The following is a 25,069-nucleotide window of genomic DNA, read 5'->3' as shown; positions in this document are numbered from 1 at the left end:
GAAATTAGTCAGAAAGGGAATTAATTAGCCATTCTAGAGCCACACTTCTGAGGAGTAAATCTGACTTCATAAAAAGCCCAGTGACATTTCAGGCGTAGGAAGAACTCTGCTCACCAATGCAAGTATTAGTGCATTGTTAGAAAGGGTTGGTGTTTTTCTGAGAGATAAACATGAAAGGCAAGCGACTTAAGTCCAGCTAGATACGGCTGATGAGATGCAGATATACTCAGAGATGCCTTTTTCTGTCACATACTTCTGCTGCAATAGAGGAACTGCTCTTGAAATGAAATAAATTCAAGGAAAAGGAAACTGGAAACAAAGAAACCACAAGAAACCACATAGTCTGTAGTGGGGGATTTTTTTCTGGTGATATATTAAGTTTTAAACTTCTTTATACCTGTTTGTTTGGTTATAGATAAGTAGATGGTACACTGAAGCTTATTGGAGACACTGGTATGATTTTCTACCTTTTCTTTTGTTATATGTTTTTACTGGTTTGTTTTCATCTGTGTTGGGGTTTTTTTCCCCTTTTTATATGATTTTTTTTTTTTGAGATATAGGACAGGCTGTTATTTGTTTATTAATTTGATAAAGGTGAAAGCTTTCTGAATATTTGGGGTCTGTCTTTGCAGATATTTCAGGTTTGCATATTCTTTCCATGGCTAATATTCATGTGGCTGCACTGAAACTACCTGTGTAGTCTGTGGCTGAGGTGTGCCCCTCTAGGGAGATGGGAACCTTATCTGTTCCTGTCCAGCTTGGTGTTGGCATCCAGCAGTCCTTGCCAATAAACCAGTCTGATACTTTGAAGACTTGTCAAAATGTGAGACAAGAGTACCCGTGACAGATTGCTGTGTCAGTGATGCTCTCTGCATATGGGTCTGCCTCTTGTGCCTTAGCTAGTGATGGATTCAATCATCAGACAGAAATTCCTGGCAAAACTCCCCTGTTTCCAGAGCAGAAGAACATAACTCAGGGTGAATTAAGAAATATCTCTGTCTTGAGACTTTTTCTTCCCCCTGCCAGTCACAGGCATTTCCTAGAGCAACCCACCTCTGTGCTTCCAAGTGCTTTTTTCCACTCCTCAAAGTGGAGGTAACTGTGACACAACCCTTCCACCTACACACACTAATCATTCTGAAAAATGCACTAATCATTTCTGAAAAATGCAGTAATATTGCTGGAACAATAATGAACCTTACTATAGTGCTAGTGCATTAGGTAGATCCACAAACTGACAGAGATTAAATCTTTCATTGTTTTCTTATAACTCACGCTTCAATAGTTTCATTGAAAAAGTATTAAACTATCTTGACAGCTACTACTTTCTCATATGTCATAAATTTACCTGTTTTGGTATAAATATTTGAGGAAAACAGATTATAAATTTATTGTGGCTATCAGATTAAATTGGAAGGGACGGAGTGCATTTATGTTTTAGATGAGGTATAGATAATTTATGTGATTATTGTACCCTTAAGTCAGTTATGAATAAAAAATTGTCTTGTTGAAAAATAAGCAGCCTGCAAAAAGGAGGCATTTCTGTGTAGAACAGGTAGCAGGCTAATTTTACATGAAGAAATAAAATATGTGATACATCAGATTCATAACAGATTATCCATATTGGAGAAGAAAATAAAAAGTGAATGTGTTGTTAAATCCTTAAAAGTTAGGGAACATTACTCTGAAGTCTTCATACTACCTCTGTTTTCTTTTGAGAGTAAAATTGCCTATTTTTTTTTCCCCTTTGGTGTAAAGAGAACAAAAAATTAGCAGTTTATTTCAAGAATCTCAAAGCTCCTTCAAGGAGCAGCCTGCCTTGAGAAACTTCCATGCTTTATTGCAGGAGCTGTTCTTTTACAGCAGATGTGTTGCCTCTCCCCAGCGGTTCGGGGCAGCGCTGACTGGTGGTACAAAGTTTCGGTCCCAGGGCCTCGCTCCCCTCCATCATATAAATGGTTCTGTGGGCCTTCCCCTTTTTTAAGCTTCACTAGACTTGCCCCCTGAGAAAAACTATTTCTCAGAGTGCAATTTCCTTGACACGTGCTTCCTAGAAGTAGCAAATTCCCATTTTATATGTATTCTGGATTTTTTTTTTTTAAGTATTGCCATGTGATGACCTGAGACCTGCTTTTAATGACATTCTTCTTCCGTAAAAGATGTTCCTGTGTTTACTCTTCAGCTTTCTTCCTCCTACTGTTTTAGCTGTTAGAGCCATGAATAAATATCTCTTTTAAAAAAAGTAAGGTAGCCTTTCTAAACTTCCTTTGCTCTTGCAGTAGATTTAATTATCTTTCCCGAATAGCTAAATTTGATTCAGTAAACTAGGAGAAAATTGGAAACTTTTATTACAATTATGCAAACATGATGCTCTAGGAGTTGTTCCTGCTTCTACCTTGATAGACCAGCTGACAAGAGAAAATGTGAGGAGTTAATGCTTCCAGGATGCATGATAGTGGTAATTCATGGTAGTGTCCTCTTTCCCATGTCTGTTCTGTCTTCATCTTTCCTGGTGGTGATAATTCCTCTCACTTTCTCGAAAGCATTGAAGATATCTTATCTCCCATGTTCTTCTATCTCTGTCTGGAAAAGTATGTTTATATAATTTTTATATGTGGACTTTTGCAGCAGAGGTTTGCTACATTCAAGTTCTTGTACGGAAGGATACTGCTCTTGGAGGTGAATGCAGCAGAATTATTAAGCAGCCAAAAGCAGGGACTGCACCTGGCTGGGCTGTGAGGTTAACAATTTAAACGTGGCCAGTTGTTTCCTCTTGTATCTTTTCTCTTGCCAGACCCTGAGCAGGCTCAAGTACAGCCTCCACGCCAAACTGTCACGAGAAACATTTCAGATCAATTAGCATATCGATCCTACAACCTACACCAGCAGGCTTAGCACTGATCAGCCCCTTGAGGCTTGCAAGCTGGTGGCTGGTGCTGCTCAGGAAGCTAGGGAGGGATCCTGTCACAGGAAAGCCAAATTTCAGCTTGTGTAAACTGGCACAAGTCTGGCTGCCTTGGCCGGTGGTCTTGCACAGAGACCAACCAGTTCTGGCAAGATGTGTTCAAGGTGATCTGTTTCTGAGGAGCATCTCTGGCAACGTAAGCTGCTGTCATATTTAGTCTTGCAATTGTTTTTAGTAATTCATGCACATTTTCTGGATAGGAAGGGCTGCATACATGCTGTCAGTATGGTGGGAATTTATCTTATATGGAAGCTGTAGGTTCCCAGCTTATCGCCCTGAATGAAGTGAAGGTGTCAAACCTATATAAATGGAATCTATGCACTGATCCAATTATTGTATTTTTAGAGTTGTAAATATCCAGGTGACCTAAGTAAGGCAGGAACTAATACTGGGTATGTAGTTGATAATTTTAACTGTTTATTGGGTTTTTTTTAAGTCTCTTACCCAGAAACTGTACACTGTTTTCAGAGAACACCTGTATTTACTTTAAGAAGTATACCATTACTTAAATGTAATAAAAAAAATTGACATTTTTTGCTATCACAATATTCCAGTAGCCACAGATCTGCCAAAGCAGCGTACTGGGCTGAGATTTAGAAGGAAAAAAGTTTGTTTTAAATTTTCTGGTTTAGGATTACAGAACAAGTATTTGTTTTTTCTGTGTTCAAAGTGTGCACTGTTCACAGTTTTGATGAACTTCACGCTCAGTTTACGAAAGCTGTGCAAAACTGTGTGCACATTCTTTGTGGTTGGCTTTTTTTCACAGCAGCCATACACAGATAGTATTGCTTGCTCTTAAAAGGGAAACTAACAGTGCAATTATAGCTTCTTTTGGCTTTGCAAGAGAAAAGGTTACCTACCACCTGTGCACAAACTGATCGGCAGTGTTTTTCAGGCTGCAGGAAATTGACTGTCCTTTTTGAAAAAGAAGAAAGTGTCATACTGATTGATAAATCATCTAGGTCAAAAAAAATGTGCCTACAGTGGCGTGAAGAAATGAGTGTTTTTGACAGAGTGCGTCCTGGTACAACACACATTTCACCACTTTTCAGTCTGTAGGTTTGTGACAAAAGAATATACAATTTCTTTGAAGTCCAAGTAAAATTACTGGCAAACCCAAGACTTGATCTGTGTTCAAGTTGCAAGGGATTCTAGATACAGAAGTAAAATATTTCTAGCCATTTAATTAGTAGGAGGCTTAACTTTTTCAGTTAAGAATAAGGAAAGATGCACTGTTTCTGTAGTCAATTATTTGTTAGAATATTTTGGTTTTTTCAAGCCTTGCTTTATATTTGTAAACACATCAATTTCACAAATAATAATTAGAGGAACAGAGAAGTGCCTTGTAATTTATTATTATCTATAAAGATGTGTACAGGCTAATAATAGTGTTTATTTTACAGCAAACTACAGCTTCCCAAATTTAGAAGAGAGATTGTTTTGTTAGGTATTACAGAGATTATGTAACGGCATGACCTATGTCCCATGGATGTGTAAATATCAAAACTCTATAAACTGAGACAGAGGTGTATTTGGAGGTAGATGATAAAAGGTATGGAAAATCATCATTAAAAATTGAAAAAAAAGTAATGCAGGAGAATACAAGACGTGTATATATATTTTGGCAAGTGAGGCGGCAGTGAAGTTGCTCAAATCTATGAAGTAAGAAAGTCAATTAAGGAAAAAGAAACCTGTTTGTTTCAAAAGGCTGTTTTATACCTTTTCTGTTAAGAACGAAGACAGGACTGCCTTCCTACACATCACACCCTCTTTCCTGTTTAGAGAAAATGTATTTACAAGATGGGTCATTTTACTGAAGAGCTGAATGACAGCGGGGAGAGCCAGAGCAGCCCCATAGTGCTTTGCTTTGCGGACTGCAGGAAGCAGCAGGAGCCAGCGGTAGCTGCAGGATAAGGCAGAACACAGTTGCCTGCCCTGAAAAGTAAGCAACATTTTCCCTTACCTACCAATCATTTGTAGCCAGGGAAGCAGAGAAGTCATTTCAGTAATTTCAGCAGGTTTTAGACGAAGTCACCTTTTGTAACTCAACCCTTTTAACTCCAAATACAATTGTATTCAGGTCAAGGAGCTGGGTAATACGATTACTAGTGATTTGCCCTGTCCCTTGTGTGATGTCCATGCTGTTACTGCTTCAGCCAAGAGGATCGATAACGCTCATAGAGAATAAAAGTTTCTGTAAATCCTACATTTATCTTCTCCATGTGGGTAAATATTCGAGACAAATGTTATCTGTAAAATCACCTGCATCATGCCTTTCTTTGCGTGCAAAAACCAGCTAAATCTGCAGCAGATGTCATGGCACACTTCCACAGCCTACAGCTTCAAGATTTGTTTGTATTATGTAGATTAGCTGTGAAGACGTTTTTCATTTTAAATGCTGTTTCATTACTTGTAATGAGAAATCACAGTAATAAAATAAAGATAGATGCAAAACAAATGTCCATGTTAACCATAAACCCTGATTATTTGCAGTACTTAGGTGAGAGCTTATTCCTGTTTGTTTAAGTTCCTGGTAGGCTTGGATGCTTTTGCAATGAATAGCACAACACTGCAGTCCACGATGACAAAGACAGACCAGCCTTCTCCATGTTTGGCCCTTCTTTATTTATAATAGGAATGAAATCTGCTGAAATGCATCTAGTTTGTTAATAGAAATGTTTCTAAATGAGGTTTCTGTTATTAACACAAGGGGGGGGAAGAGGAAAAAGGAAAGGAAAAAGAGGTATAGGAAAGGATGTGTGAACAGAGTACATGAAGGTGGCATTAGGCTACGCCTGGTATAGTTAGTGTAAAGTCCAAGGCAAGGTGCTGGGAAAATTGAACCCAAAAGGAGTCTGTTGGTGCCATGGAGCATAAGCTCAGCTCCATCATTATAAGACTAAAAGAGTGAGCTTTTCTAGCCAATGAGGCAGGCCTAAGAAAAGGTGAAAAAGGCTGTCAGTGTCAGGAACTAAGTCAGTCTGATGAGCATTTGCCTTCCAGAACAAATTTTAGAAAGCCTGTCAGAAAGGGAGCCTGATCACATTGGTCTCAACAGGAAAACGCAGGGCCATAATGCACCAAGGAAGGGTGACGGAGCCCTTTCACGATGGGATAATAAAGAAAATTCTTTGCCATGGAGCTGTATCTTAGAAGAGGATTGTCGGTGTTCAGAGGACTGACTTGTGCAGATTGGAATATGTACATAACAGCACAGGCATGGGAACTTCTCTCCATTGACTTCCACTTAACACAAACACTTTCTTTCGAAGACGACAAAAGTATCTTTGGTCTTGTTGAGAGCATTCTTTTTGCTGAGAATGACTTGGTGGTGAACTCTTCCCTCTCCAATTTTCCTTGGCAAGCCAGCAATGTAATATCTAATAAATAAACAGCTTTTGCTAGACTGTTTATTCTGATATTTTCAACTTCACCCCTCTGTTACACTGTAACTCCCATTATCCACATTTAAACTGCAGTGGCATTCTCTTGGCTGCTGTTGCAGCCAGTTGGCTAAGCCCACCTCAGTAGCCCACATAACCTCACCTAAGCAGCCTAGCCAGCTTGGTGGAGTGAGGGGGGAGTCTATCGAGCCTCCTCCGGCAAGAGTGGTTGTACTGCTGGTGAACATCTGCCTGGGAAAGGAATCTTCAGGAGAATCTCCTGGGATCTCAGTGAGCTCAATGGCCAAAAGTTTGAAAAATTACTTTTCAGTTTCAGCTTTGGCTCATCACCAGCCGAGGGCCTGCAGCGGCACTGGTGCAGAGAGGGCTGGAAGAGCGGATAATATTCCCTCGTGTGGGCTGGGCACGGACCAGCAGCAGCGTGACCTGCTTCGGGCGGCAGAGCCTCTCCTCACGCACAAGGCCAGGTACCTGCTACGCCATCTCTTTAATTTCCCTCTCGGCCTGATCCAAACGGGAGGGGATGTTGGTTTGGTACTTTCAGCTCCCACCTTGGGCACTTGGGTGAGGTGCTCCGGTGGGGCTGTGCGGGGCTGCCATGGCGGGGCAGGGCCGCGCGGGGCGGCGCGCGCGCCCTCCGCCGTCCCGCTCCGCAAGGGCGGGACCGGGGTGGGCCCACGTCGCGTGCTGATTGGTCGCCGCCCCGGGCACCACGGCGGAGGCTGCGGGCGGTGCCGCCAGCTCGAAGTTTGCAGCCGGGCGGAGCGGGTAACGCTGTGCCTGCCCCGTCCTCCGCGCCCCGGCCGCTTTTCCGCGTGCCGTGTTCGGTCCAGCGACGGCTGCGTCTCCCCGGTTGAGCGCCAGAGGGGCGGCGAACCGGCGATGGCGGGGCGCGGGCGCTGAGGGGGCCGAGGAGGGAGTGGGGGGGGCCGGCACCATGCAGTCCCTGAACATCACCCCGGAGCAGTTCGCGCAGCTCCTGCGGGACAACAACGTGACGCGGGAGCAGTTCATCGCCCTGTACGGGCTGCAGCCGCTGGTGTACGTCCCGGAGCTGCCAGGGCGCACCAAGGTGGCCTTCGTCCTCATCTGCGTGCTCATTTTCGCCCTGGCACTCTTCGGTAACTGCCTGGTGCTCTACGTGGTGACTCGCAGCAAAGCCATGCGGACCGTCACCAACATCTTTATCTGCTCCCTGGCGCTCAGCGACCTCCTCATCGCCTTCTTCTGCATCCCCTTCACCATGCTGCAGAACATCTCCTCCAACTGGCTCGGCGGTGGGTGCCGGGGCCGGGGCGGGCAGTCCCGAGCCGTTACGGGCTCGGCGGCCGCCGGAGGGAGGCGGGGGGTGTGTGGGTATGGGGGACAATGAAGCGCAGCGGTGAGGCAGTGCCGCCGCTGAGACAACCCTCCTCCCGTCGGCGAGAGATCCGTCTCCCTCCCGCCCTCTGTGAGGAACCCCGAGGGGCGCGGGGTGTCCCTGCGGCGAGCCCCGCGCAGCCTCGGCGGTTGAGGTGGCGGCGCGCGGGCGGCCCGCCGTGAGGGGGCTGCCGTCCGCCCTGAGGGCAGCGTCGTTCCCGCGCACCGCCCGGAGCTCGTGCTCCCTCACGGGGCTGGAGCTCTTCGGGGAAAACTTGGAACGCCGCCTCTCCCCGGAGCCGCGGGCCGCCGTCAGGCGTTCGGGGTCTTTCCTGGCCGGACCGGGGCGGTGTCTCCAGGTGTGTGGTTCGGTAACCTCGGGCTGCCGTCGGCTGCTTTTCCGCAGGGTTAAATCATGGCTACACCGCTCCCTCAGGTTATGTGAAGCGCTTCCGTGCTTGTACTCGTTAAAAGTTGCGGGGTGTGTGTGAGGAACTGTATGTTGTGTGGTGCTGATGAGGTAGTCTTGCGGTATTTTCTCTTTTTTTTTTTTTGTTTTGTTTTTTTCTCAAAGTAGTGAAATCTGTCTGGCAAGTGAAACATCAGTCTTTATTCAGCTTAAGTGCCTCTGACAGCTGTCGGCTCAGAGTCAGGCTTCCTTAACCGTTTGTGAGGAAAAAAAAAAGTGTCCTTGGAGGAACAGAGGAGTGAGAGAACATGCAGAATTTATGTTGAAATGATGGTCTGTTTTCAAGATATACTTTATCTTGGGAATTATGTTATATTCCTATTGATATGAAGGACCTTTGGGCAAGGCCTCCCTGATGCCTAGAAAGAAGTTTGTTTTTCTTAATGTGCTTCCCGGTTCCAAAGTAAAGTAACAAAAAGACAAAGGTGAAGTAACACCGCAAATGGTGTTTATCTTCTTTTTCTTGGTCTTAAACCAGAGTTTTAAAAGTGGAAAAATAAAATTTTGAGATGGTTTTGCAGCAAGTAGCAGACAATATCTTCTACAACCAGAAATTGACATATTTTTTCAGAATGTTTCAATATGAAAAAACGTTCATAAAGTTGATGCAGTTATGTTTCAATGCAGGCCAAAAATTGACAAGTGAGAGGATACTCGAAAAGCAGACAGATACCTAACCCAGTGAAAAAATAGCTTTATTTTTGTCTGAAAAACAGGAAGTTTCTGGGAGAAGTGATAAATAGACAATTTCTGGGGCCAGTGATAGTACAGACAACTGTTTTATTATTTTATGAGCTGTCTTTGGGGGTACAGGTATCTACTATTTTAAGACAGCACAGATGTTGAACCCCAAAACTAATAAGGATGTGTAAACAAAAATAATGGAATAAATTGATAGCTATACTGCTGTGCCTTCCTTTTGACAATTGTAGTTCCAGTTCCCCTTCCCAAAAGAAGAATACAGCAGAAAGTTACTGGTGGCATCAAGAGGTCTCTCATAAAGGGGGAAGGACTGAATTGAATAGCTGTTCCTAAAGATAAGAGGTGTGATTCTTCTCACTCATTAGGAAGACCCTGGTCTGTCAGCTTGACCACACATCTGACCAGAATCAACTAAAAGTTGGGTCAGATGAAGCCTCCACCTGAGGTGAATTACAGCAGATATGGCACAGGCGTGTGGAACAGTATGGGGAAAGTATGTATGTTTCCATCTGCCTTCTGTTCCTTGGGATGCTTGACAAAAATCTGCAAGTAGTGAGTGTAAAACGTACAACGTAGTTGCTTTAAAGCGTACTATTCTGTGGGTTTTAATGTACTTTTTGTCTGCTCTCTTTGCTGTGCTAGAGCATCTTCAGCACAAGTAGATCCATAGGTCCCGTTGACTTTGATAGCAGCCTTTATGGCCCTGGTAAGATAATTAGCTTTAACACTGTGTTGGGAGGACATAATAAGTAACGTAATTGATGGGTGTCACTCTTCAGTTTTGGGGACAGAGGGTGTGAAGTAAAATTCAGGGAAACAAATCAGATGTAAACTGATGATGTCCCAAGGGTATCTGATTCCCTGAGGCTTACACTGAGAAGCATGAATGGTGATTACAGTTGTACTGTAATCAAATCAGAGCCTGCCAGTCTGGGAGGAGTCTTTTCTTACTAGCTTTACTGGTTTAATTTTTCTTTTGCCTTTCATTTTGCAGTCTGAAAAAGCTTATTCTCATCCACCTTAATGCTACATCTCTGAGTAGTGCAAGCTCCATATCTGTTAAGCAAAAGGTGATTTGACTGTGTAATATATCCCTGCTGGGAAAAGTGGTGCATCCTGGAACACTTGATGTTAGAAATATCTTTGGGTTTCTGAGCATTTAGTCACTCTCTGTCTTGATGTATTTGCACTTGCACGCCTAAAACGAGCATCCGTACTAGATGTTGTGAACTGAGAAGGGTATGTTTTGTACTTGACTTTGATTTAGAACTGGTTCTTTATTTCCATGCTTGTACGTATGTGTTTGTGAAGGGAAAACTGCAAACACTCTAGGCTGCAGAGGCAGAACATGCAAACATAAGAACAGCCACAGTTTCAGAGTAGCTGCTATCTTTTAAGACATTATGGGATGCTATCAGAAAGGACTGACTTCCATTTTGATCCTTCGAAAGTGAAGGGTGAAACACTTTCAGCCCAAAGGTATCCAGATGTGGATAGTTTACAATAAGTCTCCAAGGAGAATGTTGGTAGCTGGTGATGTAAAGTTATTCAAATTGTGGATGGTAAAGTGGCTCCGCTAGTAGATCGTGTTTGTCGAAATTCTTTAGAAACTGATGATTTCTCAGGTTCACTGCAGTACACTTACCAGAACTTCTGACAGACATGGGAAAACCTTAAACACTGGCATGACTTTTCCCACAGTATATTCTTTATTACATCTTAACTTCACCTACAATTTAGCAACTGTAGTTTCAGGAAACTGATAGGTGTCTCGGTTTTCCTGGTGATTGTGCAGCATTAACACAGACCTGCTAGCTCTACATAAGCAGCAACTGGAACCAGCACCATATTGACCAAAATAGGTGAACTGATCTCACTTTTGATCTGTTAAGAATCTGTATAGCTGTGCGAGACTGTAATAGCAACAGTATATGGTTTATTTTCTGAATTTATACTTGCAGCTAAAATGGTTGTAATTTAATAAGGGAACTTCTAATAAAAATCCTGCGAGCTAATCCCTCTGTAATGTGGAATATACTGTGGAAGAAAATGAAAATTGAGGCATTGGCATAAATGATCACTGGCATCGTATTGATACGATCCATTTTAAGAGGAAGATAAAATGGGAACTTGAGTAAGGGGTAAGTTGATGCATACAGCAAAAGTAGTCTCGGTGCAAACTGACACAGTTGAGGATTTGCTTTCGTGATTGCCGGCGGGAGGCAACAGTAGCGGTCTCACTGTGGTACTGATGGCAGCACTCTTAAAGATAAGTTTGGGCTTTTGTCTCTGGGCCAGATATTACAAGAGTCACTTTATTTTCTGACCCTGCCTGGTTAGCTGATTAACAGCATTATCTTTGCAGAAGTGCCTGGAGCCACTGGAAAATTACTTTTAATGTTGTGTAATATAATAGCCCTGGCAAAAGATAAGGGCAAAACCTGAGGTTACAGTAGACCTAGCACTCTGCTACATCTTTCTTGTGAATTTTGCATCTTATCAGTTAGACTCTATGTTCTCCAGACAAGCGTCAGAGAGTGGCTTTTACTGTCACTTAGAGTAGTGAGTCATCTGGGGCACTACTGTACACAGCAGCATTTGAGATGCCCTCCTCTATCTTGTCTGGCCTCCAGCTGCTGCTTGAGAGAGGAATGGGTCTTCTGAACATTGCTGCCATATCTGATGCTCCTTGACATGGCAGTTTACTCTTCTCTAAAGGCTTGGTTGAAAACCAAGTGGCATCTTTTACCCAGTTGAGTATTAGGGATGCTTTCTGTTCTTTACCAAATATCTTGTGTCAAGCAGCGTGTTATCTTATATACAACTTTCCTGTATGAGAATGCGTAAACATTCCTTTCTGAGGGATTAAAACTAAATCTTAGCAATAGAAATCACTGAGCCTTTTGTGGCTGATATTCTTAGATACCTTGAAGTTCTTCAGTGAGATGTTACAAACTACATTACTCTGACTCGCTTCTGGAATTTTCTTTGATACTGAAGAGTTTCCAAATACTCTAAAACTGCTGATGCGCTATTAGGGTTAATACTAAACAGTAAAGCTGAATGTGAGAGATACGGTTATTTGAATCTCCTGTTGTTAAGCTTTTTTCTAACTTTCCAATTTAAGTTGTCTAGACTTGCTGTAAATCAGGTCAAGGACACAAGAACACTCTTCGTTTGCCTCCTGCAATGTGAGAGGTTATATCTTGGATTGATGTGCTTCCAGTAAGAGCAGGGTGATTTTTGTAGTTCAATCTGTATTGCTGAAATCTTGCATTATCCTTCATGCTTCATGCCCTGCTATTGTGTATTTTTGGGATATTTACTTATGAGTAGAGGCAGGAGTAAAAAATCTGTATGAAGATGGTTTGAGAAAGGGTTATACAGTGAATGCCTCAGTAAAGGAAATAATAGGATTAGGTTTTTTATCTGTATAATATATTGGCAGGGTGTTTAGCTTAAAAGCAGCAAACTGCTGCTTAAAGGAAACTTATTCTACTCATATTCAGCATGAGGAATTTTGTATTGCAAGTTGTGTATATCATTAATTAGTGTAAATATTAAACACAATGATGTGAAATACTTGCTGTTGCATTAATCAGGCAAAGAAATAAAGCAAGTTTTAGGATGCAGATAGATTGGTTAGTGTTGCATGTGAGTGTGCAGGTTTTTATGTCCTTTTTCTTGGTAGAAGCACCTGGGATTCTCTGCCTCACATTGAGTGAATCTGGTATGTGTTTGCCATGTCCTGTTTTGCTCCCTGCTAGGAAGTCTCTCTCTTGAGATGACATCTGGATCTTTAACCTGTATCTCTGCCCAAAAAAAACCCACACCTGTACTACTTGTTGTTTGTGCCACGATTGCAGACAGTAGTTGAGTGCATTGTTTTGTGTTCTAGTAGCAGTGCTTTGCTGCACAGCTGTCCTGCATACCTGCATGTTTGCATTTGGTTTTACCAGTCGCTGTAATTTGAAATAAGCTGCTGATCCAAGTTTACCTGAAGACTGTGGTGCCCATTTCAGAGGCTTTGTAAACCCACAGGCGGAGAAGATGCACGTAGCCTTGGAGGGGAGGGGGAAGGAGGGTGGAGAGTGTCGAATACCTTGGTCAGCTAGCCCAAAGTGTATGGTCCGCACTTCCAAATTGCAGCATAGAGGGAATGGTGTGCACTCCATATTGCATTGGTAAATAAACTACAGGCTAGTAATAGAATCATAGAATGGTTTGGGTTGGAAGGGACCTTGAAGATGGTCTAGTTCCAACTGCCCTGCCGTGAGCAGAGGCACCTTCTCCTATTCGAGGTGCATGATCAGATCGCATGGGCTCATGCCATACTGTTTTATCTTGGCTGCTGTAGCTGACTGTAAACAGACTAAAACTGCCACAGGTTAACCATCGAGTGCTACACGTGCCTTTTCCTGGGCAGGTGTATGTATAATATTCTTTGTCCTCTGTAGGTAATGTGAGAGACTTGTGCTTTGCAGGTGGTAAACTGGTAAGGATGCAGAATGCCTCTGTGCCCAAGAAGCCATATAAAACACTGCATTGCCCAGGTATGAAAGACGGTTAAGGATATCATCTGTATGATGATGAATGACTTGTTTCCTGCCCTGAAGCTACGAAATATGAGAAAACTTATGTCGCTTGCCTCAAGTGAGCTGGTGAGAACTGGTTTGCAAGCCCTGATAGAGGTTTTAGTGCAAGTGCTTTTGATCAACAACATTTTGGCAGAGGAAGGAACAATTTAACTTTTATCAGAGAATGGTTTCAGGATTTAGCTTTTGTTACCATAATAAAAAGATAAATAAAACTCATCTTTCAAATGGGTGATGAAATGACTAAATCATGGTTACAGGCACAATATCTGATAATGAAGGCCTGAAGAATTATTTAAGGGAATGCGGTTTAAATTTGCAGCCTTCTGAACCTGTCATCGTTGGGGAAAACTAAGCATTGCATGAATAATCTATGTAGTTTTTAGCAGTGCATAAGGAGTACTCTTGGGAACCTGTTAGCTTCTTGAAAAGGAGCAGCAATTAGTTGTTTTCATTCACAGTATTCCTCTGCAAATGATTTTCTTTCCCAGTTGGAAATGGTCAGTATTAAATGTTACAGCGCTGTGTTCACTAACAATCTATTGGAAGTGTTTACTGAAAGCCTTACCTTGTACAAGTTAAAAGTTTTGATATATATTTAAAATATTAGGTGAAGAAGTATTAGAAAATATTCCAGAAAGTCACACATTTCTGTATTGAGGGGGTGTAAGTGGAAAATGAGCAGGCAAGAAAGGAAATACTTTTTCAGCAAGTTTTTCCAAGAAAAAAATATTTTAAAACAGCCTTTAGAAGTTATTCAAAAAATATTAATGAGCTTCTTTCTGATTTAGGCATATTAGATGCCCAAAACTACTTAATGACTTGCAAAAGAACTGAAGCAAAATTATGTTCTGAAAGATTTGTCTTCTGAGAGTGAGTGACTAGGACTGGGAGTGCGAGGATGTGTCAGGTGGACTGTAGCTGTCACATCCTTCTGGAACTGTTTTTTTCTTGCCTGCTTTATTTCCTGCTTTTATTGCACTTCTCTTCATTGAAAGAAGAGGCAAATAATGATTTTGATTTGTTTTCAGTGATTTGAAGGCTGTAGGAATTTAAGATAAAGAATTAGTGAATAACGGAACAAGATGGTCAGCTTGGGGAAAAAAGTGAATGATCAAGCTTCTCTTAAATTCTTTCACTTGACACTGAAGGTGGCTTTAGTAATTAATGATTTAAATCACCAGCTAAGAAACATTATTTAAATTTTAGTGTTGTTTGGCATCTGTGCTTCATAGCTATTTTTCTAGAAAGGGGTTGCGTTTTGCCAGTTAATGATTAAAATGTGAGCTGTCTGTTTAATGAAATATGATTCTTTTACAAGGTAGGAGACTACTTTTTGATAATAAGAAGGTGTTTTAAATGTATGAATGTATGAAGTTTTTTCCCTTAGGGAAACTTAATCAATCAGTATTTTCTAATGTAATTTATTATATGGTTGTCATTGACCAACTAGCATGAATTTGTTGGATGGAAGTTGCAGTGTACCTGAAGTGCCGGAGGACAGCATTGTTTTCAGCAGTTACCTGTAGGCAGTGAATGTACTGTTCTACTTGGCGTGTCAGTCAGATTTATTTGAAGCAAGTAGATCTCATCCTTTCTTACCTCGTTTTTACTCGTAGGTTTGAAGAAGAGTGTGTATTTCCCTGCTTTTTAATTCTCACCTTTGAAAGACAAATACCTCTCATTGTTTTCTTCCGTATCACAGGCTACTCAGCTCTTCTAATCTGATTATTACTATTTGGGTGGTTGTTTTCTTGACAGCAGCTGTAGGTTTCTGTTGATGATTGGTCTGTCGCAAGAGAACTTTTAAACATGGTTTCTAAAAATTTGTCTTAAACCCTCTTTGCTTTTCAGCTTTATTTCAGTGTGTGTAGAGCCAGGAAACACTTCACATTCCCTTCCTTTCACCATTACAATGAAGTGATTTATTTCTTTGGCAAATGCTTCCTTCATCTAAGTGCTGATTAGCTTAATGGCTCCAAAACCACCATAAGGAGTGAGATTTAAATAATCTTGACTGAAACTCACTGGAGTGGGCTTTTGTTTTTCACTTTTGTGTGTTATTCTTTCACTAATTGTCCTCTTTAGCTAGGATCTGAAATGATATTTCGAAGAATATATGTACAAAGAAATAAATAATGAAATAAAGCCATTGAAGTGCCTTTATCATGAATACATAAAGCAAATCCATCCTTATTTTCAGTCTGGTTGGGAGATACAGAACTTCATTGTATTCTTAATCCAGTGTTGATTTATTATAGCTGAGTGTATCATTACAAGGACAATAGTACCTGATACAAATTAACTAAAATATCTAGCAGTCATGTTAATGAATGGAAAGAAGACTTGAACAGTACTAGCTGTTAAATGATGTTATCTCCAAACCGTGTTCTAAATAGCTATATTCAAAGGAAATATTTCCTTTGAACTATTCAAAGTGTGTTTTTATTCTGTTTTAAGATGGATCTGCATGCACATTGATGGTGTTGCTAGTGTTGAATATATACTTGAAGGGTACTTGACTTCCATCCTTTGACCCTTGCCGTCCCCTTTCCTTCCTGGAGCCACAGAAAAAGTAGTCTTTTGAGTAGCTAGAATTGAGAAGACCAGTAGCAAATCAGTTCCTTCTTGTAAGCTACAGTGGCTTTTAGCCTGGCCTAGCAGACAGAAGTTTCCCTGTTCCTTGTTCCCTTCAGGGAGGGCAGGATTAAGTTTTGATAGTTTCCTGTTTGTTTTCTTTGTTTTCTATGCTTTTATTGCTTAAGGTGTCTGTAGCATTTTAAAGCTTGACTTCAAGTTGGATCAGATATTCCTTTGGCTATTTTGAGTTTTTATGGATTATATCTAGGTAAAGTATAATTAATGATCAAGTAAGGGAAATAACTGCAGCTGTTGCTGAAATGAATAGCTGGTACTGAACTGTTAGAATGTCAGAGAACTGTGAGAATGTGGACATAGAAAATTACCTCATGGTCAGAAAATGAGTAAAAGGGAAGTAAGTTGGGAAAGGTGTTAATGTAAGATTTTTGAGAAAGAATACTTAGAAACTGGTGTAAAGATGGTTGGGGCTTGAGAGTGAGTCATGGAGAATGACTAATATGTGAAGAATAGAATATGTGCTTTTGGGAAGCTATAGCAGCAATGAAATCTGAAGAGCTGTGCTGGCTGTGCATAAATACAACAGGAACCTACACAGCTGTGAAAATGCAGGCAGGAAATTGCATTTAATTCGTATGGTGTAATTAATATAATGTGTTAATCAGGAAAGACAGAGACTTGGAGAATGGAAAGATGAGGAAGAGGTTGAATTTATCCTCTTATGTTATGCGTCTTAGAGGATTCCTATATATATTGCTTGGCAGAACGATGTATTAAGTGCCAAAGTATACAAATAGAGTGGAATTTAAATGAGCAGAAGGAATGTATTTGCAACAGCAGAAAAGGTAAACTTTTACACAGGTTACAGCAAGACCTTCATAAAACTGGAGAGTAATCTGCCAAGATAAAAGATAATAAATATCCCTGTAACTTGGCACATTTGAAAACACATGTGGAAAGACTTGGTCAAAACTGAAATAGGAATAAGTAGTAAGTCTCAGACTGATACAGAACAAGCAAATATGTCCTTGGAAGTCTTGGTTTTGCAGATGTAGTGTGCACAACGGAAGAAAGACTATTGAAAGCTACATTTGACGAATAGCTTAAATAGGAGACTTACCAGTTTAGCTGTTAAAATAAATCTAAGAATATTAGCCTGTTCTTTTTGCACAATAACACTTTAGTGATGAAGTCTAGTATTAATAGCTTTTTCATGAACTGCAACAGTTGCATATCTTACTTTCTGACTATTGCAGGTGCCTTTGCTTGCAAGATGGTACCATTTGTTCAATCCACTGCTATTGTAACCGAGATTCTTACCATGACCTGCATTGCTGTGGAAAGACACCAGGGAATTGTGCATCCACTAAAAATGAAATGGCAGTACACCAATAAAAGAGCTTTCACAATGCTTGGTAAGACTTTAGGCATCTCCAATAATCGTGTGTATAGAGAAATAATCTTCAGGGTAGCTGGTGTAGATGACATGACAGAACAGAGAAGGCACCAGTGATTCAGAGGCAGGATTAATTGTAAGCTTAGTAATGTTTATAAAATAGCTCAAGGACAGTGCCTATATGTATGGTAATTACTAGCCATAACCCTGACAATGAACTTAAACAAGACTCTGATGAAGCTTTGGAAGGCTTTTTTTTTTTTAATAAAGGTTCAAAATGTACAATTACTAAAGCAGTGTCACAGCTGTAAACGATCCTTCCATTGTAGCACAAAGAGAACATACATAGGGCTGCTCATGTAAATTAAGTTGCCTTTATACTTGAATACCAATAAATGAAGGTAGCTTGAGAGAAAGAGAACTAATTTAAAAAAAGAGCATGCTGTTATTGATATGAATGTTGACTGATGTATGCCTCATATAGAAAACTTTGTTCTTTATTTAAATTGTCTACTCTGCCTGACTTTTTAAATATGAAGCTGTCAAACTGTTCATACCAAAACTTATGCTGCTTGTTATAAAAAGTATTTTAAAAAAAAGTATTTTAATGTACTTTAAAAAATGTATTTTACAGGCATGGTCTGGTTGCTGGCAGTTATTGTTGGGTCACCTATGTGGCATGTGCAGCGGCTTGAGGTATGTTAGGCGAAATAAGAATTTACATTTTAAACGTAGTCCTTGCTGGATCTTTTTGTATCTTTAGGAATAAAATTGAATCAACTCCTAACAAGCGACAGTGGGATAAGAGAAGTGGAGCTTTTATTCTGTGTGCCAGCATGAGAAAGGCTAAGGATTGGGACTTGCATGCACTGGAAGGAGGACTACCAGCAGGGACTAGTCATGTCTACCCTCTCCAATTATGTCAAAGAGCAGTAATTATATCTATGACTTCCACTGCTGCTTCCTGTTGGTTTATAGGCATACACTGGCATACAGCAGTGTAGGGCTTAGGTTGTTGTTTCAGAATGACAGCGTTCCCTGAGATTTGGAAGAGCTGTGCATAATAGTTTAAGGAGTTGCTGTGTGCTTTTGGAGGGGGGCAAGAAAAAGGCTTGACAGAATCTGCTGCTTGTGAGTCTGAATGTTAACAAATCTTTCTTTTTTTTTTTTTTAAGTGACTAGCATGTGAAGTTTTTATACACCCATCTTTATTTGCAAAATGCATAGCCAAGGTCTCCTTTGAAAATTCTTGTTTAAAAAAAACAAAACAGTTTTGAGGAGGAGACCCCTGACCTCTCTTGGTCAACTTGGATCAACGCAACACTTATGGTGGAAAAGTGCTTGGAAGAATTTTGTCACTTTGAAAAATCTCTCTGTTGAATTTTGGTTGTTGTATTAAGAATGGGGAATATTTGAATGTGCTTGGGTTTTACACTTGGAGTAAACACCGTAGTGACTCATCTCCTTTACGCTTGTTACAGGTTAAATATGATTTTCTGTATGAAAAAGTGTATGTTTGTTGCTTGGAAGAATGGGCCAGTCCGATTTATGAGAAGATATATGCGACCTTTATTCTTGTTATACTCTTCCTTCTTCCACTGATGTTGATGCTTTTTTTGTACACTAAAATTGGCTATGAACTCTGGATTAAGAAACGAGTGGGAGACGCTTCAGTTCTTCAAACCATTCATGGGAGTGAAATGTCTAAAATATCAAGGTTTGTAAAGTAAAATACAGTTGGAATTTTGACTTCTAGAAAGTTTTTTTTCCTCTGACAGTTTTTCAATACCAACGCAAAAAAAAAAAGTATCTTTCCTTATCCATTGGGAAGTCTGCAAGTGTGGACCAGATTGTTAAAGCTAGCTAGTTATTTAACACCGAGATACTCAATTTAAGGCAACTTAAACAGATAGTTTTCAAAGTATAGTGTAGCCACACCTGGGAAATAAAGCCCTTTCAATAAATCTCATATTATACATTGTGAAATGCTAGTTTTTAAATGATGTAGGCCATGAGTTAGAAGATGACTAGGGGCAAATGCTGCTATGTTATTTCTATATGTTCTGTGGGAAGTTCTTTATGTAATTCTGAGACTCTGAACACTGCTTTATGATCCTGTTATAAGTTAAATTAGCATACGGGGGAAAAAATTTAAAACCAGTTTAACTTGAGTGTTCTCAGATGTGTTTGTGTGAGACTATCCAGATGGTAATGCTCTATCTGAAAAGTTATGAAAATCAATAATTATCAACTTTGCCACTTAGCACTAAATATGGGCTACGCTTAATATTTCCTCATTTTTTTCCTTTCATTTGGCGAATTGATCTGCTGCCTGATGTGCTAGAAGCCTCTAAGTTCTGCTCATTGAGGAGAGGATCACCTTAAGTATTGACTGTGAGAATACAGACAAGCAGCTTAAAGATAGTCGATTCCTTAGATACTTGTCTAACAAAGTGCCTAAGGAAGTGGACCCTTGCACATCAAAATTGAAAGGGGGTGCTGTCTCACAGGACTTAAGGTGACGTGCAGTGACATGAAATCTTCGGGCTGCCCTTCAGCTTATTTTCACACAGTGGGAAGAAGATCCTGTAACTGCTACCAGCGAAGTGCTGCTGCTTTAGCTTAAGTGAAAGATCCATCTTGGGATCTATGAATGTAGTTAGATGAATTATATATCAATTTGGGGATGATGATAAAGTTGTATGTATCTTGAGTTTGGGAGATATTACAGTGGAGGCAGGGAGTGTGTTTCTTGCTCTTATTCCAGCACTTCATCTATCAGCAAAGTTTGAATGTTGTGGGTGTAATTTCACTTACTCTCTGCCAAGTTCTCTATGTAATCACATGCTGCAGGTATGGTCAGCTCCCAGATCTAGGAAGGGACTCGTGGGGTTTTTTTTGGCTATTAATGGAATTTTATGTAGTTTTTTTTCCCCTCCATCTCTTCCTATTGGAATTGCATCTGCTTGAATAGAGTGAAAATGCCGTGCAAGCTACGCTAATGTCACTGCTTGCTGCTGCAAAGTGCATTGCTTTCCCAAACGAGAGAAATGAAAGATATTAATTAATGTACTACATTTATATGATGCTGCGTTTTTCGTTTCAAAGGGAGTTGTGTACTTCTGAGCATTCTTCCGGGGTTTTATTTCCATCTGCAACCATTACAACGCATTTACAGATTTAACTTGAAGAGACTGATCTACCTACAGTCAATTCTTAGTGATTCAGTATGGAATATCTTGATGCAATTTCAGGAAGAAGAAGCGAGCAATTGTTATGATGGTGACAGTGGTGTTTCTCTTTGCAGTCTGTTGGGCCCCTTTCCATGTGATTCACATGATGATAGAATACAGTGAGTATGTTGTGTGTCATACCATAAAGCCTTTCTTTTTTTTTTCATAATGAAACTACAGGTTGTGAAAAGCTGGTACTGCTGCAGCATTCAGCTACAGAACACCTTCTGCTATCAGTGCTTAATGTTGTTCTTATAAATCCTGGATCACTGTCTTGTAATAGAGATATATAGCCAACAACAGATGAATTACTCTGAAGTCCATGAGTGATAGACAGATCTGCAGTGCTTATGGAAAATGAGCATGTTTCAAAAAATCTGTTGTCATAGAGTCATTTAGGTTGGAAAGGATCTTTAATGTAGTGGTTAGGAGATATCTTACATGTGAGAGAAACTCATGTGTCAGCCACATCTCAACTTCTCTGCAGTGTGAAGTAAAAAAAAAATAAAAAAGATAATTTTTTGTGTCTTGCTGCAAACCCTGTTGAATGTTGTTGCAAGGTGAGTGGGAGAGAACCCAAACCCTCTACCAGCTCTTTTAGAATATAAGCTCTTTAGAAATAAGATTATAATTGCTTCTGAATTTGTACAGCACATAATCCAGTCCTGAAAAGGTTTGTTAGGCCTTACAAGACTCAAGAAAAAGCAAGACTCAACTATTAGGAATGGTGAGCATATCTCTGTAGCTTCTTGTTTTTTTTCCTCTGTCTGTCATGCTACCCAATTTTGCTGAAAGGTCAAAAGTACCTGGCTGGAAGGTGAAAGTTATCTCCAAGTATAAAAATGTCTTGAACAAGTAATTTTCTAATTCAAATTTAATTTTAATTTAATGTGTGAAGACTTCTATTTGCATCCACTTAAGTTGTCGTTATGCTTTGAATTAAACTGTTATGAAATATTAATCCCTTTGCTTGTCCTGGCTTTAACTAGGTAGGCATAGTGTAAATATAAATACTGGACATGATAGTGATAAAACCCAACAAATCCAGTTGAACTTTTTCAGTGGTCTTGACTGGATACTGGCTTGGAAATGTCCTCAATGCTTGTTATCTTGGCTTTTTGCTCTTTGGCCTATTCTCTGGGGTCTGTTCATCTCCCATCTCCTGCATAGGTACTGCGATAGTATATGGGACTATACAGCAGGCTACATGTAGGAACAAGAGGAATTTTTCAGTAGCAGTTGTCCTCTACTTGCCAAAGGCAGCAACTGTTTCTTTGTCTGCTATCACAAATAAGATTGTAGCAGATAAATCAGTAGTCCTGCAGCGAGTTGGCTGAACCAAATGATATTTATGCCTGGGGAGAAGCAGAAGCACAGAAGCTGTAACTATTAAAATTGTCTGGATTGTCCCATATTAAGATTGCCCATAACACTCCATGAACTGTTTACTCTCTTTTCGTTGCTAATTTCTGGAATTATTTCAGGTGCTGCTAAGACTTTATTTTCCTTGCCATATAAACCTTTGTAGTACGTATCCAGAGCTCGGTCACTGAGTATTTTTGAGTTCAAGGAATTCAGAGTTCTCTGTGATCACAATGATTAAAAAGTGAGAGATGTGACCAAGAAGATGCATTTTTTTGCCTCAATGAGCTGATCTGGGTCAGCACAGAGAAAGAAGCTGCGTGTGGTCAGTGACAAGACAGGGACTGGTGTTAAAGTACTTACACATTTGATATGGACACAGACTTAGAGCCAGAAGAACAACTTGAATAAACAAGGCCTATACTTAACAGACTGGATGTTTTCTATTGCTCGGCCATTAGGTGAGCTTTTTGGCTCATAAATTGCCTCTTTGGAATGACTCTGTCCTTATTTTCATATACACAAAGCAGGGCTATGAGGTAGGTCTTGATCTTTCCTTGCTGATGAAACCCTATTGCTAATATTAAGAACCTCCAGCAAGGTATTTTGTTGATTTTTTTAAATAAAAGCTTCTAATGCCAGACTGGATATAATAAATAGGCTAAGTAGTAGGCATTTATGCTATTCGGTGCTTACAGCATATTTCCTCTTTCCTTTCCAGGTAATTTTGAAAAGGAGTATGATGATGTGACGGTCAAAATGATCTTCGCAATCGTCCAGATTATAGGATTCTTCAATTCTATTTGCAACCCTATTGTGTATGCTTTCATGAATGAAAACTTCAAGAAAAACTTTTTGTCTGCGCTCTGCTTCTGCGTTGTCAAAGAAAACGCATCACCGACCAGGCAGCTTGGGAACTCAGGGATTTCCATGAGGCAGCAAAAGGCAAATGTTTCTCAAAGAGATCCCACTGACTCGGACGAAGCCAGGAGGGAGGCATTCAGCGATGGCAACATTGAAGTCAAGTTCTGTGATCAGCCAGCTTCAAAAAGGCATTTGAAAAGGCACCTCGCCTTATTCAGCTCTGAGCTTACTGTGCATTCTGCATGGGGAAATGGACAGTAGCATCACAAAGGTTTTGAGAATGGAAGAAGCATTCTCTTTACATGGTAACTTTGAATAAGCCATTTAAAGTAGTTTTCTCCTTTGCATGCTGAAGTGAGGGGAAGAATATTTTGTGGATTATTATCATGTTGAGATAATTGTTCATAAAATGTACTATATTTTATAAGGATGAGGAATAAAACTTTGGGAAACAGTATTACTGTATGATTTCCAGGGAGGGGAAAAAAAAAACATTTTTCTTCCTAAGCTAATTTAGGGCTTGTTTGCCCTCTGCTTTAAGTAAACCAAACAACTATTACTTGCTCTGATTGTTCTGTGTCTGGATGCTGGCACCCTGCTGGACCTGCCAGAAGACAGGAACTATGGAGAGAGTGCACACTTTTTTTGGACGACTTAGAAATCTAACATGGGTCTAACATTGTAAGATCTGCTCTTTGTAGCTCTAAGGACAGAGGAGCTTCAGATCTGAGTTCAGGAAAAATGCAGACTGAGATGCAATTGTATTTTGGAAAAAATGTGTGTGAAAGAGCCAGCCAGAATTTGGCTCTGAAGAGACTAAGATTCAAACATTGTATGCATGTTCAGGTTTTGTTAACAGGAAGCGTGTTAGAAATTAACAATGCATGCATAATTAATGTGCTGTTTTTACAGGTTAATTCTTGGCTACACGTTTAGATGGCAGTGTACTGCCCTGTAAACTGCATTGCTCTGCTGAAAAATGTAGAAGTTGAAAAAGTGCTGTACAAGAGAGTGCAGATGCTGGAGGTGAGATTTATAGAGTGAACACTGAGTTTAGCTCACAGTCATGCTTGGATATGTGACTTATGTGGTGTTGCCATTTTCTGGAGGGATATAAGGGCTGGATCCAGAGCCTGTTGGGACTCTACAGAAGACTTTCAATTGACTATTGTGGTCTTTTGACCAGACGCTTCTCTGAAGACATACACACGTGTTTCTCTCTTCCCTCATCTTAAAAGTGCATTAATCACTGTCTAAGAACAGGGCCAATATTCTGTTATTTTTAGGCTTCACAGTAAATTCCGAGACTGAAATCTATGTAAATTCTTTATGGTCTCAGTGGGTCAAACTGAAAAATTGTGAAAGAATGCTTACAAGTGTGGGACTAGGGGGAAGAATGTGATCTAGAATGGCACACTGAGATCTGATCGCATAAACGAGGCTTTGAAATACACAATTTGCAACTCCGCTGAGGTTAAGTTGTATCCTTTAATAGCCTGTGAAATGTCAATGCTTTCTTCTGTCATCCCTTGCCTCACCTAAGAGACCATGGGACTTACTCCCCTGGCAGTAAATGTAAAATTTTTTTATATTGCTACTTTACATTTCATTGTAAATGAAAACTTACTCAAAATTATCCTTGTATAGGAAGTAATCTGGTCCTTCTGTAATGTTTACAAATTTCCATTGGATAAGGCATTCTGAAGCTGGTTTGTGACATGCTCTTTATTTACATATATATTATTTATAGTGTGTATTTTATACTCCCATGCAACAACAGGGGAAGATTCCTGACAGCCAGGAATTAAGAGTACTCCTATTTAAATAAGCTTATGTATTAGATGAAATAACAATTTTGGAGAGCTATGTCTAGGTAAAACAGCACGAGTGAGGTCAGGTTCTGCTTTAGGCAGTGATGCAGGCATGGCCCTGTGCATTAGCTTTGAATAATGCTGTAAGGAATAGCAACAATTTTTGCCTGCAATCACAACTGTGACTTCCTTTGAAGACCACTTCTGTCTTAGCTTGTCTTTGTAGACAGGAGTCTTTCAGTCGAAGTTTTCTGCCCTGGAGAGTAGGGGCTAATGGTGGTTTATCATCATAGTTTTCCTCAGCTGGTGTA

At 40.3% G+C, this 25,069-nt stretch overlaps 1 protein-coding gene across 1 annotated transcript; it reads left to right on the top strand.

Moving 5' to 3' along the window:
- The first annotated feature begins 7,306 nt into the window (after positions 1 to 7,306).
- QRFPR (pyroglutamylated RFamide peptide receptor) lies at positions 7,307 to 23,208 on the top strand. The gene is made up of 6 exons (XM_086612133.1): positions 7,307 to 7,646; positions 17,349 to 17,507; positions 18,123 to 18,184; positions 18,970 to 19,205; positions 20,743 to 20,840; positions 22,805 to 23,208. Exons 1-6 carry the CDS (start codon positions 7,307 to 7,309, stop codon positions 23,206 to 23,208), a joined length of 1,299 nt encoding a protein of 432 aa, XP_086468259.1.
- Positions 23,209 to 25,069: the final 1,861 nt, after the last annotated feature.

This window comes from Tauraco erythrolophus, chromosome 5 (genome assembly GCF_009769465.1).
Source record: "Tauraco erythrolophus isolate bTauEry1 chromosome 5, bTauEry1.pri, whole genome shotgun sequence".
NCBI classification, from domain to species: domain Eukaryota; kingdom Metazoa; phylum Chordata; class Aves; order Musophagiformes; family Musophagidae; genus Tauraco; species Tauraco erythrolophus.
Note: the sequence above shows the minus strand (reverse complement) of the source record. Positions and strands in the feature narration are given on the sequence as shown.

What these genes read in the sequence shown, in the direction of transcription:
- QRFPR (XM_086612133.1), top strand. Translation starts at nt 7,307, where the DNA reads ATGCAGTCCCTGAACATCACCCCGGAGCAGTTCGCGCAGCTCCTGCGG. An exon ending in GGCATGTGCAGCGGCTTGAG is followed by an intron (nt 18,185 to 18,969) that starts GTATGTTAGGCG and finishes CGCTTGTTACAG; the next exon opens with GTTAAATATGATTTTCTGTA. An exon ending in GAAATGTCTAAAATATCAAG is followed by an intron (nt 19,206 to 20,742) that starts GTTTGTAAAGTA and finishes ATGCAATTTCAG; the next exon opens with GAAGAAGAAGCGAGCAATTG.